A 13,594-nucleotide genomic window follows, 5' to 3' on the forward strand; every position below is an offset into this window, starting at 1 on the left:
TGAATCTGTTGTGTTACAGGCAGCCAGTAGAGTTTTTTGAGGTCAGGGGTGATGTGATCACAGGTGTGGGAGTGAGTGAGTAGGTGTGCAGCAGAATTATGAATATATTGGAGTTTATTGAGGACTTTGGTTGATGTACCATAGAGGATGCTGTTGCAGTAGTCCAGCCGGGATGTGATGAAAGTGTGGATCAAAGTTTCGGCAGCAGGGAAGGAAAGTGAAGGACGGAGACATGCTATGTTTTTTACATGGAAAAAGGTTGTTCTAGTGGTTAGATTAACATGGCATTCAAAGGTGAGGTTGCTGTCAAAAGTGACTCCAAGATTCCAGATGTGCAGAGAAGGCGGACAGGATGGAGTTGTCAGTAGTGAGAGAGAAGTTATAAGTGGTTTTTTTTTGTGTGTGTGAGTAATTTGGAGCCAATGATGAGCATGTCTCTTTTATCGCAGTTGAGTTTGAAGAAGTTAGCTTGCATCCATGACTTGATTTCGGTGATGCACCTGGTCAGAGTGAAGTGGGTAGAAGCGGTGATGGATTTGGTGGAGATGTAGAACTGGACGTCATCGGCATAGCAATGGAAATTTAATCCGTGGTGGCGTATGATATGACCAAGGGGAAGCATGTAAAGGATGAACAGGAGGCGACCAAGCACCGAACCCTGGGGGACACCTTGTGACAGAGAAGCATAGGGGGAAGTGCAGTTGTTGATGTTGATGAACTGTTGCCGGTACGTGAGATAAGACTTCGGCCAGGAGAGAGCAGTTCCAGTGATGTTGAGGGAGGATTCAAAGCAAGAGAGAATGGTGTTAGAAAAATCGATGTTATCAGAAAAATATTGTTTCTGTGTGGAAAATTTGTTGTATATAATAATAATAATAATAAGTTAAATTTCTATAGCGCATTTCATGGGCCAGCACAGAGGTGTCGTGGTTTAGTCTGGCTAACGCGACTTCAAAGCTCTGCGAGCATTTGGTCTGGCAAAAATATTAAGCCCAACCGTTTCCCAAAGCGCGTGGTTGACCCGCCTCCCTGAAATGCCTCAGTTTGCTACTGGTCGAAGCCAGAAAAGGCTGTGACGAAGCTTAAACCAATCACATCACTCTTTCCTCTGACGTATGTGACGCGACGGGGCTAACTGGTAGATTAAACTCTTACCGAAGCCGGTCGGGAGCAAGGCGAAAACGTCCTTCCTTTCAATAAATACCTCCAGGGCTGCTCTTTGCTCCGTTTTCAATGAGAACTTGCTCCATGTTCGTAATGTTTCTAGTGAATGAAGCGCTTCCGGCATAGATTCTGTAAACAATCTATGGCTTCCGGTCGCAGTTCTACTACGTCAGTGCTTTGAACACGCCTCTACCCAGGGCCTTTGGAGATGCTCAAAGTTGATTGGCTCCCGATTTTTCGGGAGCTTGGAAGAGCTGTAGATAGCTTGCCTTGCCAGACTAAGCTCGCAACAGGCCCTCGTGTTGCGTCACACTTAGGATGGGCGGGCCCAGGCTAGTAGTGGTTAGCACTGTCGCCTCACAGCAAGAAGGTCCTGGGTTCGAGCTCAGTGGCTGACAGGGGCCTTTCTGTGTGGAGCTTGCATGTTCTCCTTGTGTCCGTGTGGGTTTCCTCCGGGTGCTCCCGTTTCCCCCACAGTCCAAAGACATGTAGGTTAGGTTAACTGGTGACTCTAAATTGACCATCGGTATGAATGTGAGTGTGAATGGTTGTTTGTGTCTATGTGTCAGCCCTGCGATGACCTGGCGACTTGTCCAGGGTGTACCCCGCCTCTTGCCCATAGTCAGCTGGGATAGGCTCCAGCTTGCCTGTGACCCTGTAGGACAGGATAAAGCGGCTACAGATAATGGATGGGTGGATGGATGGATAGTACCTTTCACAATCTCAAGGTTGCTTAACAGGAGGGATAAAAAAAGACTAAGCAGTAAGAGAGGAAGAGAACTGTTCATGGAAAAAATAAGTCTTCAATTGAGATTTGAAAGTAGAAAAAAAGAGCAGTCATGGAGAGATCGAGGAAGAGAATTCCAGAGTTTGGGGGCAATGGCATTGAAGGACCTGCCCAGCACTGTTGCCTCACAGCAAGAAGGTTCTGGGTTCGAGCCCAGTAGTTGATGGAGGCCTTCCTGTGTGGAGTTTGCATGTTCTCCCTGTGTCTGTGTGGGTTTCCTCCGGGTGCTCCGGTTTCCCCCACAGTTCAAAGACGTGGTTAGGTTGGCATGGGGCAGCCATGGCCTGAGGTTGGGCTGAAGTGCCCTTGAGCAAGGCACCTAACCCACAACTACTGCCCGGGCTAGCTGCCCACTGCTCTGGGTATGGGTGTGTGCTCGTTGCTCACTTGTGTGTGTATGTGTGTTCACTGCTTCAGATGGGTTAAATGGAGAGGTTAAATTTCACTGCGTGTTTAAGTCTGTGCTTGAGTGTACATGTGACAAATAAAGGCTTCTTCTTCTTGGCAGTTTTGGGAGATCACCAAGGAACGCCCCAGACCAGAGGCAAACCAGGGTTCGCTCAGTGATGGCAAATCGGCACTCGATTGCTATACGTGAACCGTTCACAGAGGCTTGGTGAATGCGCATCGCACATGCCTGAAAAATATCCCGCAGGCTAAATATCTCGATGTGTCAGGGAGTCCAAATCCTGTAGTGTGAAAAGTGTTGTGACTGGTAATGAGTGACGGGACAAGCTACAGTGAAAGTGAGTGCAAGGTGAGGGGAAACCTGGGAGAGGAATTTTATACAACATTAACAAGCGTAGCAGTAAAACGCAGTCAAGTCAAGCCAAGTTTATTTGTACAGCGCTTTTAACAATAAACATTGTCGCAAAGCAGCTTTACAGAATTTGAACGACTTAAAATATGAGCTAATTTTATCCCTAATCTATCCCCAATGAGCAAGCCTGTGGCGACGGTGGCATGGAAAAGCTCCTTCAGACGACATGAGGAAGAAACCTCAAGAGGAACCAGACTCAAAAGGGAACCCATCCTCATTTGGGCAACAACAGACAACATGACTATAACATTAACAGTCCTAACATAAAGTCAGCTTCGCAGTGTGTGTTTGCCAAGTCGATAGTCGATAGGTTTCCCTTTGGGTCAGCCAGTAGATTATTTATATTGTTTGTGATTATTAAAAAGTAGGGAATTGACAGGTGAAATTATGCACAAAATGAAATAGAGCAGAAATAATATAATGCAATGATAGCGTTATGTGTGATGAATGTGCTTGTTGTGCCTCAGTAAAGTTGGTTTACTTTATGAGAATACGTATAACCCCTTTTAGGACCTTAATGAATACATATCTAAGTGGAATCTTGCATGGGTTTAATATTGCTTGGTAGTCATAGTTTTTGTCTTCAAGCAGGCTTTTGGGATTGAAAACTGTGGGTGGTAAAAAAGAGCAACTGGTTTCCAGTTTACTCTGACCTGGATGACTGAGAATCTTCACAGACATGTTTTGGGATTGAAGTTTGGTTTCTTGCACCAACATGACAACTTTGCCATGTTGCACTAAATTCAAAAACACCTGAGCTCCTTCTTTCTGCCGTGTACTTTATACACGGTGTTGCATTTTTTTTTTTAAAGTCCTGCATTTAGTCACACTTTTTAAAAATCATTACTGCATTAAATTTATGATAATATGTAAAAACTGAGGGCGGCACGGTGGCGTAGTGGTTAGTGCTGTCGCCTCACAGCAAGAAGGTCCGGGTTCGAGCCCCGTGGCCGGCGAGGGCCTTTCTGTGCGGAGTTTGCATGTTCTCCCCGTGTCCGCGTGGGTTTCCTCCGGGTGCTCCGGTTTCCCCCACAGTCCAAAGACATGCAGGTTAGGTTAACTGGTGACTCTAAATTGACCGTAGGTGTGAGTGTGAATGGTTGTCTGTGTCTATGTGTCAGCCCTGTGATGACCTGGCGACTTGTCCAGGGTGTACCCCGCCTTTCGCCCGTAGTCAGCTGGGATAGGCTCCAGCTTGCCTGCGACCCTGTAGAACAGGATAAAGTGGCTAGAGATAATGAGATGAGATGAAAGTTCAGTGTTTTCTGACATAATTCCGTTACTGACTTTTCCTTCTTCATAAAAGATTTTGTGTTTAGAGTTTAACATAGCCAATTTTTCTATGCTTTTTTAAGGTCAAAAGATACCCCATCAAAAATCAAAGTCCTTCCCATGCCAAGTGGCGCATAGGGCGGCACCGATCTCCGTAGCCCTCTCGCCTATTACATAGCTAGGGTTACAGTGGGGGGCTAGTCCTCTGGTAACTTCGAGAGTTTGACTCCCCACTCGCATCTGTATTGCAGCATGCCTTGCCAGACGGCACCATTTTTATGATGGTCCTTGGTATGAGCCGACCATGAGTAGAACTCCCGATCTCCCGATCGAGAGGTGGGCACGCTAACCACTAGGCCAACTCGCGGTTTAAAGATACCCATACAATGTGAAATTTTTATTTAATACCATTATCTTTGGCGGCAGTGGTTAGCACTGTCGCCTCACAGCAAGAAGGTCCTGGGTTCGAGGTCAGTAGCCGACGGGGGCCTTTCTGTGTGGAGTTTGCATGTTCTCCCCATGTCTGCGTGGGTTTCCTCCGGGTGCTCCGGTTTCCCCCACAGTCCAAAGACATGCAGGTTAGGTTAACTGGTGACTCTAAATTGACCGTAGGTGTGAATGTGAGTGTGAATGGTTGTTTGTCTCTATGTGTCAGCCCTGCGCTGATCTGGCGACTTGTCCAGGGTGTACCCCGCCTCTCACCCACAGTCAGCTGGGATAGGCTTCAGCTTGCCCACGGCCCTGAACAGGATAAACGGTTATGGATAATGGATGCGATGGGTTTTAGGTTGTCTTATTTTAATTAATTTAATTTATTTATTTATTAATTTATTTATTTCTTAGGTTGTCTTATGAATGGTATTATTTTATAGATTTTATGGCCTGACCGAGCCAGGGCAAAGTGCATTTCATTGCATTTTTACTGTACATAGTATTTTTTAAATGCATTTTTAAATGACGGTAAACTTGAACTTGAATCAGATTTTGACAGCAGGCAGTTTAACAGCATCAGGTGCACAGTAAGGGCTAAGTCTTCTTTGTCATAACCATGGTTACAGTCCACACAGTCACAGAACAGGCAGACATGTTTAATCCAGGAATCCAAATTCAGATAAGTAGGGAAAAGAGAGAGGGTTCAGGGAACACAGTGAAGGACTGCGATCATATTACATGTAAGATTTTACATGGATAATGGACAAACAAAGGGCACACTAGGGCGTAACTTAATATAAATACATTATTTCGATTAAAAATATAATGTGATCCAAGCAGATAGAATTACAGATACTAATAGGAGATGCACAATTTTTCGAAAGCTTGCCAAAAAGTTTTACTGGGAATCTGGTTGAGACTCGAGTGGTGCATCAGGGCTGGGATCCCATAGGATCTTATTTTAAGTTCTTATTTTCTTGAAGGCACCATACAAGCTAGAACCACTACTGGCTTAGCTATTGCTGGGTTTCACGTGACGTCACAGCCGCCTCATTAGTTATTCAAAACTTTAGCTGGTGGTCTACCAAAGCTCAGCTGACAAAGTGTTTGTACGGAGAAGGTGCATTGCTCGCATGAGAAATATCTTACGCTTGCGTTGTTTTAGGTTGTTTGAATCGATCAAACCGTGAAACTGATAAAAAGTTTCTTCAGGGTTCCCCGTGAACTAATAAAAAAGGGTGAACGAACACAGGATTTCACAAAAAGACGTCGAGAAAGGTGGCTTTTGAACCTCTCACTGAAATCGAAGGGAGCCGAGTCGAAGCACGCTCGAGTTTGCAGTGATCACTTGGTGAAAGGTTTGTATTTCCCTCTCAGCTATGTCCTTAGTGTTTTCCAAGGACTTTTCTTGCTATGTGTCATTATTTTACAGTACTTTTTTTAGTCACAAAGCGCTAAAGTCCCCAGCTGTTTCTTTGTTTCCTCCTCACAAAGTCCGTATGCATGAAGGTCGCGACAAAATTCTTCCCCAGCCGTACAGTTACAATGCGCCGTGATCACTTCTCCGTCTTGTTTAACTAAGATCCAGGTCTTTAAAGGGGTTTCTGATGATCTTTGTGAATGATTTACCTGAGAGATAAGAGCCAACACAAGTGAGAATCAAGCGGACTGTTGTTTGTTTACACTTCAACTTGCAGCGCTTCGTTGTAAAGACGCGAACGAAAAGCTTAAAAAAAAACGCACTTACACGGGCAAAAACAATCCAGGATTCATTCAGCAGCGACTTGATAGCGAGGTCCTTTACCCAGCCACATGCAAAACAGTTGTAAGCCTCCATACTCTTCCACACTTTCATCTGTTTTGCGGTGTAGAAGTATGTCTGCAACACCAGATAGTTTGAGATGTCGGGGAACTCGACTGAAGGGTAGTTTTCGAGATCGTATGACAAATCCTTCTTTCCCAGACTGTCGGGGTCGATTCCATTGCACATAGCGATCTTCTGAATATATCTAAAGCCAGCAGTGGCTTCTAGATTACGAGCGAACTCTGATAAGTTATTGCTAGTTGTTTACACTATGGCAGCCGTTTAGACCACCAGCTATTTCACTTCCGGTAAAACCGCTAAGAAAAGTCACACGACTGAAACCCAGTAATATCTGCTGTCTCTGAGCCTTTGTCTATACACAACAAGGTGTGATCACTCACTCAGTTAACATTATTATAAACATTATTGGACATACTGTGATGTTGTAATCTTAAAAGATTCTACTAATTACAGTATCTAATCTAATATGGGCTTGCTTTAAGGACATTAAAGAACGTTTTAATCTTTACCAGGATTGTATTTGTGCCCGTTTTTAATTTAAGTCTTCTTATTTATTTTGTATATTTCATCGCATCTCATTATCTCTAGCTGCTTTATCCTTTTCTACAGGGTCGCAGGCAAGCTGGAGCCTATCCCAGCTGACTACGGGCGAAAGGCGGGGTACACCCTGGACAAGTCGCCAGGTCATCACAGGGCTGACACATAGACACAGACAACCATTCACACTCACATTCACACCTACGGTCAATTTAGAGTCACCAGTTAACCTAACCTGCATGTCTTTGGACTGTGGGGGAAACCGGAGCACCCGGAGGAAACCCACACGGACACGGGGAGAACATGCAAACTCCGCACAGAAAGGCCCTCGCCGGCCATGGGGCTCGAACCCGGACCTTCTTGCTGTGAGGCGACAGCGCTAACCACTACACCACCGTGCCGCCCATTATTTTGTATATTTTATTCTTATAATCTTTTTATGATTTAGATGAGGTGAAGAATTTATACCTCAGGCCATTTAATTATAGTGTTTGCTTTGTTAATACTGAACATATATAAAGTTGTTGAGTTTAAGATATTTCATTGTGGCGGCACGGTGGTGTAGTGGTTAGCGCTGTCGCCTCACAGCAAGAAGGTCCTGGGTTCGAGCCCCGGGGCCGGCGAGGGCCTTTCTGTGTGGAGTTTGCATGTTCTCCCCGTGTCCGCGTGGGTTTCCTCCGGGTGCTCCGGTTTCCCCCACAGTCCAAAGACATGCAGGTTAGGTTAACTGGTGACTCTAAATTGACCGTAGGTGTGAATGTGAGTGTGAATGGTTGTCTGTGTCTATGTGTCAGCCCTGTGATGACCTGGCGACTTGTCCAGGGTGTACCCCGCCTTTCGCCCGTAGTCAGCTGGGATAGGCTCCAGCTTGCCTGCGACCCTGTAGAAGGATAAAGCGGCTAGAGATAATGAGATGAGATGAATGAGATATTTCATTGTTGTGTACATCTTGTCCTTTTTTTTTTATCCCAACAGAGAGGGAGGTACTCGCAGCCAATCGGGTAGAGGGTGTAGAGGATCTGGCTTATGACTGGATATCAAAGAACCTGTACTGGACAGACCCACGCTATCGGAGTATATCAGTTATGAAAGTAGCAGACAAATCCAGGAGAGCCATCATCCGCAACCTGAACAACCCCAGATCTATAGTGGTGCATCCAATAGTCGGGTGAGTTAAAATGAGTTTAGCTAACAGGTTATACTGAGTGTCTGCGTGGCTATGTCATTTTATGAATAAATTTAACTTTATTAATTGTGTTTGCAGTGTTATTACAGTTTTAATATTGATGTAAAGACGTGCTCTCAGAAATGTCCTTGATTAAAAACAGGATTGTAAGCTTGGGTGAGAAATCACAGTCAGGTTTGTAACGTCAAGTGAAAACACGAGTCATTGAGCAGGACCAAGCCTGGAACAAGGCTCACGGGGCCTCACTTTCACCTCAGGTCTCTGTTTCCTTAAGACCATGAAAAAGCATTAGCAAGCTGGCCACTTTTATCCAGTCACACCTACCATAATGCAGGAGTTGCTCACCCATTCACACACTGTTCCTACTTTGAACCCAGAGCAGATAAAGGGAGTCTTTATGCACTGCTAGTGGGACATTTCCAATAGCTTCAAAGTCATAAGTCCTCTGGGCCCAGGAGACTAGATTAGTGCTGCATGAAGGCTGGTATTGTGGTGCCTTTTAAGAACTTGGCTCAAGAGGGATGACCCTACAGAGTTCTTGAATAAACTGTCTATACCTTTAAGTTTAAATATAAAAATCTAGGCGAGAGGTTTTTTTACAGGCAGATTGCTGCTGAGAGAGGGTAGATGATTCAAACTGTGATTTAAGCCTGTGTGTTTTTACCAGCTTTATTTTCTGGACTGATTGGTACCGTCCGGCGAAAATTATGAGGGCCTGGTGCGATGGGTCTCATGCCCAGCCAATCGTTAACACCACACTGGGCTGGCCTAATGGCCTCGCCATTGACTGGAGGTAAGCCAAACATCCTAATACCTAATGACTTGAGGACTAAACCATTGCCAAGCATGGCAGTAAGACCACAACCCAACCTATTTCTGTTTTATTCATAAATATTTGTCTTCACTGCCTTTTAAAGCTTTAAATGTTTACTATGTGGTGGGTTGTACTTTTAATGTTAACTAAACTAAAAGCAAGCTAATCTCCCCAGAAACATGAGCTGCCCTAATCCTACTTATCCGAACTTTATTTGAAAGCTGTCTCTCAATCTGTTCTTATTCCCTCTCTCCGTTCTATTTTTACTCCGCAGCTCCATGCGTTTGTATTGGGTCGATGCTTTCTTTGATAAGATTGAGCACAGTACTTTTGATGGGCAGAACAGATTGTCACTGGATCGGATTACACAGATATCTCATCCATTTGGACTTACTATTTACGGAGGTGGGTCATCATAGTTATAATCATAATACTGAAATAAGTTATAGTTATACATATCTATATTTTATGTAGTTATACTTTGTGTGTGTGTTTTTTAAATTAACGTTCCAGGACCTACAAGGAACTTGGCATTCACTCCCATCTCACATTATTAAAGGAACAGTCCACCGTACTTCCATAATGAAATATGCTCTTATCTGAATTGAGACGAGCTGCTCCGTACCTCTCCGAGCTTTGCGCGACCTCCCAGTCAGTCAGACGCGCTGTCACTCCTGTTAGCAATGTAGCTAGGCTCAGTATGGCCAATGGTATTTTTTGGGGCTGTAGTTAGATGCGACCAAACTCTTCCGCGTTTTTCCTGTTTACATAGGTTTATATGATCAGTGATATGAAACAAGTTCAGTTACACAAATTGAAACGTAGCGATTTTCTATGCTATGGAAAGTCCGCACTATAATGACAGGCGTACTAACACCTTCTGCACGCTTCGACAGCGCATTGATACGGAGCTCAGATATCAATGCGCTGCCGAAGTGCGCAGAAGGTGTTAGTACGCCTGTCATTATAGTGCGGACTTTCCATAGCATAGAAAATCGCTACGTTTCAATTTGTGTAACTGAACTTGTTTCATGTCACTGGTCATATAAACCTATGTAAACAGGAAAAACGCGGAAGAGTTTGGTCGCATCTAACTACAGCCCCAAAAAATACCATTGGCCATACTGAGCCTAGCTACATTGCTAACAGGAGTGACAGCGCGTCTGACTGCGTCTGACTGACTGGGAGGTCGCGCAAAGCTCGGAGAGGTACGGAGCAGCTCGTCTCAATTCAGATAAGAGCATATTTCATTATGGAAGTACGGTGGACTGTTCCTTTAAAACTTATTAGTTTATCATCAAAAGTAACAGGGCTTTAATGGGACCATTTGAAGCCAGAATGTCTTAATATGACTAGTGTTAACTTCTACAACTCCAAAGGTGTGGATTGGGTCCGTGTATGCATTAGTCAGCAGCTCTTAAAAAATCACTTTATTGTGTGCAGTACCAGTCAAAAGTTTGGACATATCTTCTAATACAATGGTTTTTCGTTATTTTTATTAATTAAAGCTAGACGGCCTTTCGATTTCATAAAATCGGTGAAATTTAGTTCCCTCTGAAATTTGTCATTGTGATATGTGTTTATATCTGTAATATCTCACAAAATATCAGGCCATTCTGTGGCTGGGAAGTTATTTAATTTGAGGGGATTCCCAAGCAAATAATGTGCATGAAATCGCTCGCTTCGTGCAGTCAAGCAGACAGAGGAAGTCCGTGTACGCATGCACAGGTTTATCTTCTTCTCCTTCTTTTGGGTTTTATGGCAGCTGGTATCCAGTGTTGCATTACTGCCATCTACAGGTTTGCCTTGACTGTGCACTTAGTTACATTATTCTGTCGCTAAACAAACAGCTGATCACACCGAGGTGTTCGCTGACCGCCAATATTTATTAGTTTGGTCCTGCGTTTCCTTTCCTTCGCAACATAACATCTTTTCTTCTCACTTTCCATTACTGTAGTCAGTCTTTCACGTTTCATTTGCATACTTGCTTCCTCCATTTTTCTCTCCTGTTTCAAATTTGTGTCCCACAATGCCTTGCTTGAACAGGGAAAGCCCACCATGTGATGCATGATGTAATATCTTGAATTGGGTCATGGTGAAGCAGGAAAAAATAGTCGAGAATTTAGGGCTACGTGGCCCTAAATTCATTAATTGTTCTATAAAAAAAAGAATAAAAATTGGAAGTCTGTTATTTGAATTCAGTAGCTTTCAGTCCACTAAACAAAAATAATTGGGTGTCAGGGGAGATTATTTTTATGACCTAAACTTGAAAAATCTGAAAGGCAGTCTACCTTTAAAAGATACTTCATGTCTTAAAGTAATGGTGGATGTTGTTCCTCTTTACTGAGTTGAACGGTTCTTGACATAATATAGATTACTACACTTGTGGAATAGGGCTATTTACTGTATTTTTATTATTTACTATTTACTGTTTGATCTCAAATGCGTTAAGAAGGTAAGAAATTGCACTAATTAACTTTTGACGAGGCAGACCTGTTAATTGAAAAGCATTCCAGGTGACGACCTCATGAAGCTGGTTAAGATAATGCCAATAGTGTGCAAAGCGCCATCAAGGTAAATGGTAGCTACTTTGAAGAATCTAAAATATTTTTTTAACACTTTTTTTGTTTACCACAAATTCCATATATGTCATATATGTTCCATATATGAAAATTGACATAATGCAAAGGTCATAAAAATCAACAGGATACATAAGACAAACTGAATTGTAAGGTAGAATATAAAATAATAAAATTCAGCATAAATGCAGAGGTGATTATAGGAACTTGTGCATGCTGATTGGTCGAGAAATTCAGACTGTTTCTCGATAATCACCTCGAGCGACTCGGCAAAATGGTGGCCAACCGCTTTGTCACCATAAGTGAGGAAGAATTACAAATTATGAAAGAAAATGCTGTTCCTAAAAGCATTAAAGACGCTACGGAATTTGGTCTAAAGCTATTCAAAGGTAAGGTGGAATTGTGATTTATTTTATCCATTTCAAAACAAAGTATTTTATGTGAGTCGGCATAGATAAGTGACAAAAGTCTGCGCGTATGCTGCAAACCTACAAGTCTCTCATTACATTTGCATGCCGCTTTTGAAGTTTGAAATCAATGATTTTTTTAAATATGATTTTTAAAAATAATCACCTTTGTATTTATCCTAAAACAATTATCCACCTCAGGCTCAGTGAATATTGGTGGATAATAACCTCGACTTCGTCTCAATTATTATTCACTGATATTCACTTCGCCTTTCTTCTATATAATAAGCCGCAAAGTTTGTTTGTTGGGCGGCACGGTGGTGTAGTGGTTAGCGCTGTCGCCTCACAGCAAGAAGGTCCTGGGTTCGAGCCCCGGGGCTGGCGAGGGCCTTTCTGTGTGGAGTTTGCATGTTCTCCCCGTGTCCGCGTGGGTTTCCTCCGGGTGCTCCGGTTTCTCCCACAGTCCAAAGACATGCAGGTTAGGTTAACTGGTGACTCTAAATTGACTGTAGGTGTGAATGTGAGTGTGAATGGTTGTCTGTGTCTATGTGTCAGCCCTGTGATGACCTGGCGACTTGTCCAGGGTGTACCCCGCCTTTCGCCCGTAGTCAGCTGGGATAGGCTCCAGCTTGCCTGCGACCCTGTAGAAGGATAAAGCAGCTAGAGATAATGAGATGAGTTTGTTTGTTTGTCTTGAGCTAACATTGCCATTTCTCGATGGATTTTCACCAAATTTGGCAAGTAGGATTACCTGGAATTTTGCCGATATAAGCAAAATTCATGTACGGGTCCCAGGGAGGTTCCTGGGGGCACAACATCCACCCGCCCCCTCCCTCAATGCCGTTCACGTTACACAAACTCTCGACAGAGCTTCACTAAACTTGGCACGTAGGTACAGGAGATAGCCACAATTTGGCAGAACTCAGAAGTTCCATATTTGGTCCCCAGGGGGTCCCCGGTAGGCTCCTGGGTGGTGGATGTTTGGATTTTTGTTTGTCTTGGGTTAACACCACCATTTCTTGACAGATATTCAACAAATTTGACATGGAAGTCTGGGGGCAACCCAGAATTTTGCAAAACCCGGGCAACGCCGGGTAACCTGCTAGTTGTTAAATAAATAACACCTTGGCTTAGAGCCCATAGAATTAACATACTTTTAGAAATAGTATGTTAAAGTCAGGGCGGCACGGTGGTGTAGTGGTTAGCGCTGTCGCCTCACAGCAAGAAGGTCCGGGTTCGAGCCTCATGACCGACGAGGGCCTTTCTGTGTGGAGTTTACATGTTCTCCCCGTGTCCGCGTGGGTTTCCTCCGGGTGCTCCGGTTTCCCCCACAGTCCAAAGACATGCAGGTTAGGTTAACTGGTGACTCTAAATTGACCGTAGGTGTGAATGTGAGTGTGAATGGTTGTCTGTGTCTATGTGTCAGCCCTGTGATGACCTGGCGACTTGTCCAGGGTGTACCCTGCCTTTCGCCCGTAGTCAGCTGGGATAGGCTCCAGCTTGCCTGCGACCCTGTAGAACAGGATAAAGCGGCTAGAGATAATGAGATGAGATGTTAAAGTCAAAGGTCATTCACTTATATTCTGTGTTTCATGTTTACATCTGCTATAGGTTATGCATACTTCACGGACTGGCATCTTGGAGGAATAGTCCGTGTTCGGAAAACGGACGGTGGAGAGATGACGGTTATCCGGCGAGGAATCAGCCACATTATGCATGTCAAATCTTTCAATGCTGACTTGCAGATTGGTGAGAGGCCTGTCATCCATTC

At 44.0% G+C, this 13,594-nt stretch overlaps 1 protein-coding gene across 1 annotated transcript in view; it reads left to right on the forward strand.

The window, feature by feature from the left end:
• Nucleotides 1–13,594, forward strand: part of lrp2a (low density lipoprotein receptor-related protein 2a) — a 211,697-nt gene that overhangs the window by 34,227 nt on the left and 163,876 nt on the right. Inside the window, exons 17-20 of the mRNA XM_060930575.1 lie at nt 7,813–8,005; nt 8,691–8,816; nt 9,112–9,242; nt 13,435–13,572. Coding sequence (XP_060786558.1) covers nt 7,813–8,005; nt 8,691–8,816; nt 9,112–9,242; nt 13,435–13,572 — 588 coding nt within the window. The remainder of the gene's footprint in view (nt 1–7,812; nt 8,006–8,690; nt 8,817–9,111; nt 9,243–13,434; nt 13,573–13,594) is intronic.

The sequence above is a fragment of the Neoarius graeffei genome, chromosome 9 (genome assembly GCF_027579695.1).
Source record: "Neoarius graeffei isolate fNeoGra1 chromosome 9, fNeoGra1.pri, whole genome shotgun sequence".
Classification (NCBI taxonomy): Eukaryota; Metazoa; Chordata; class Actinopteri; order Siluriformes; family Ariidae; genus Neoarius; species Neoarius graeffei.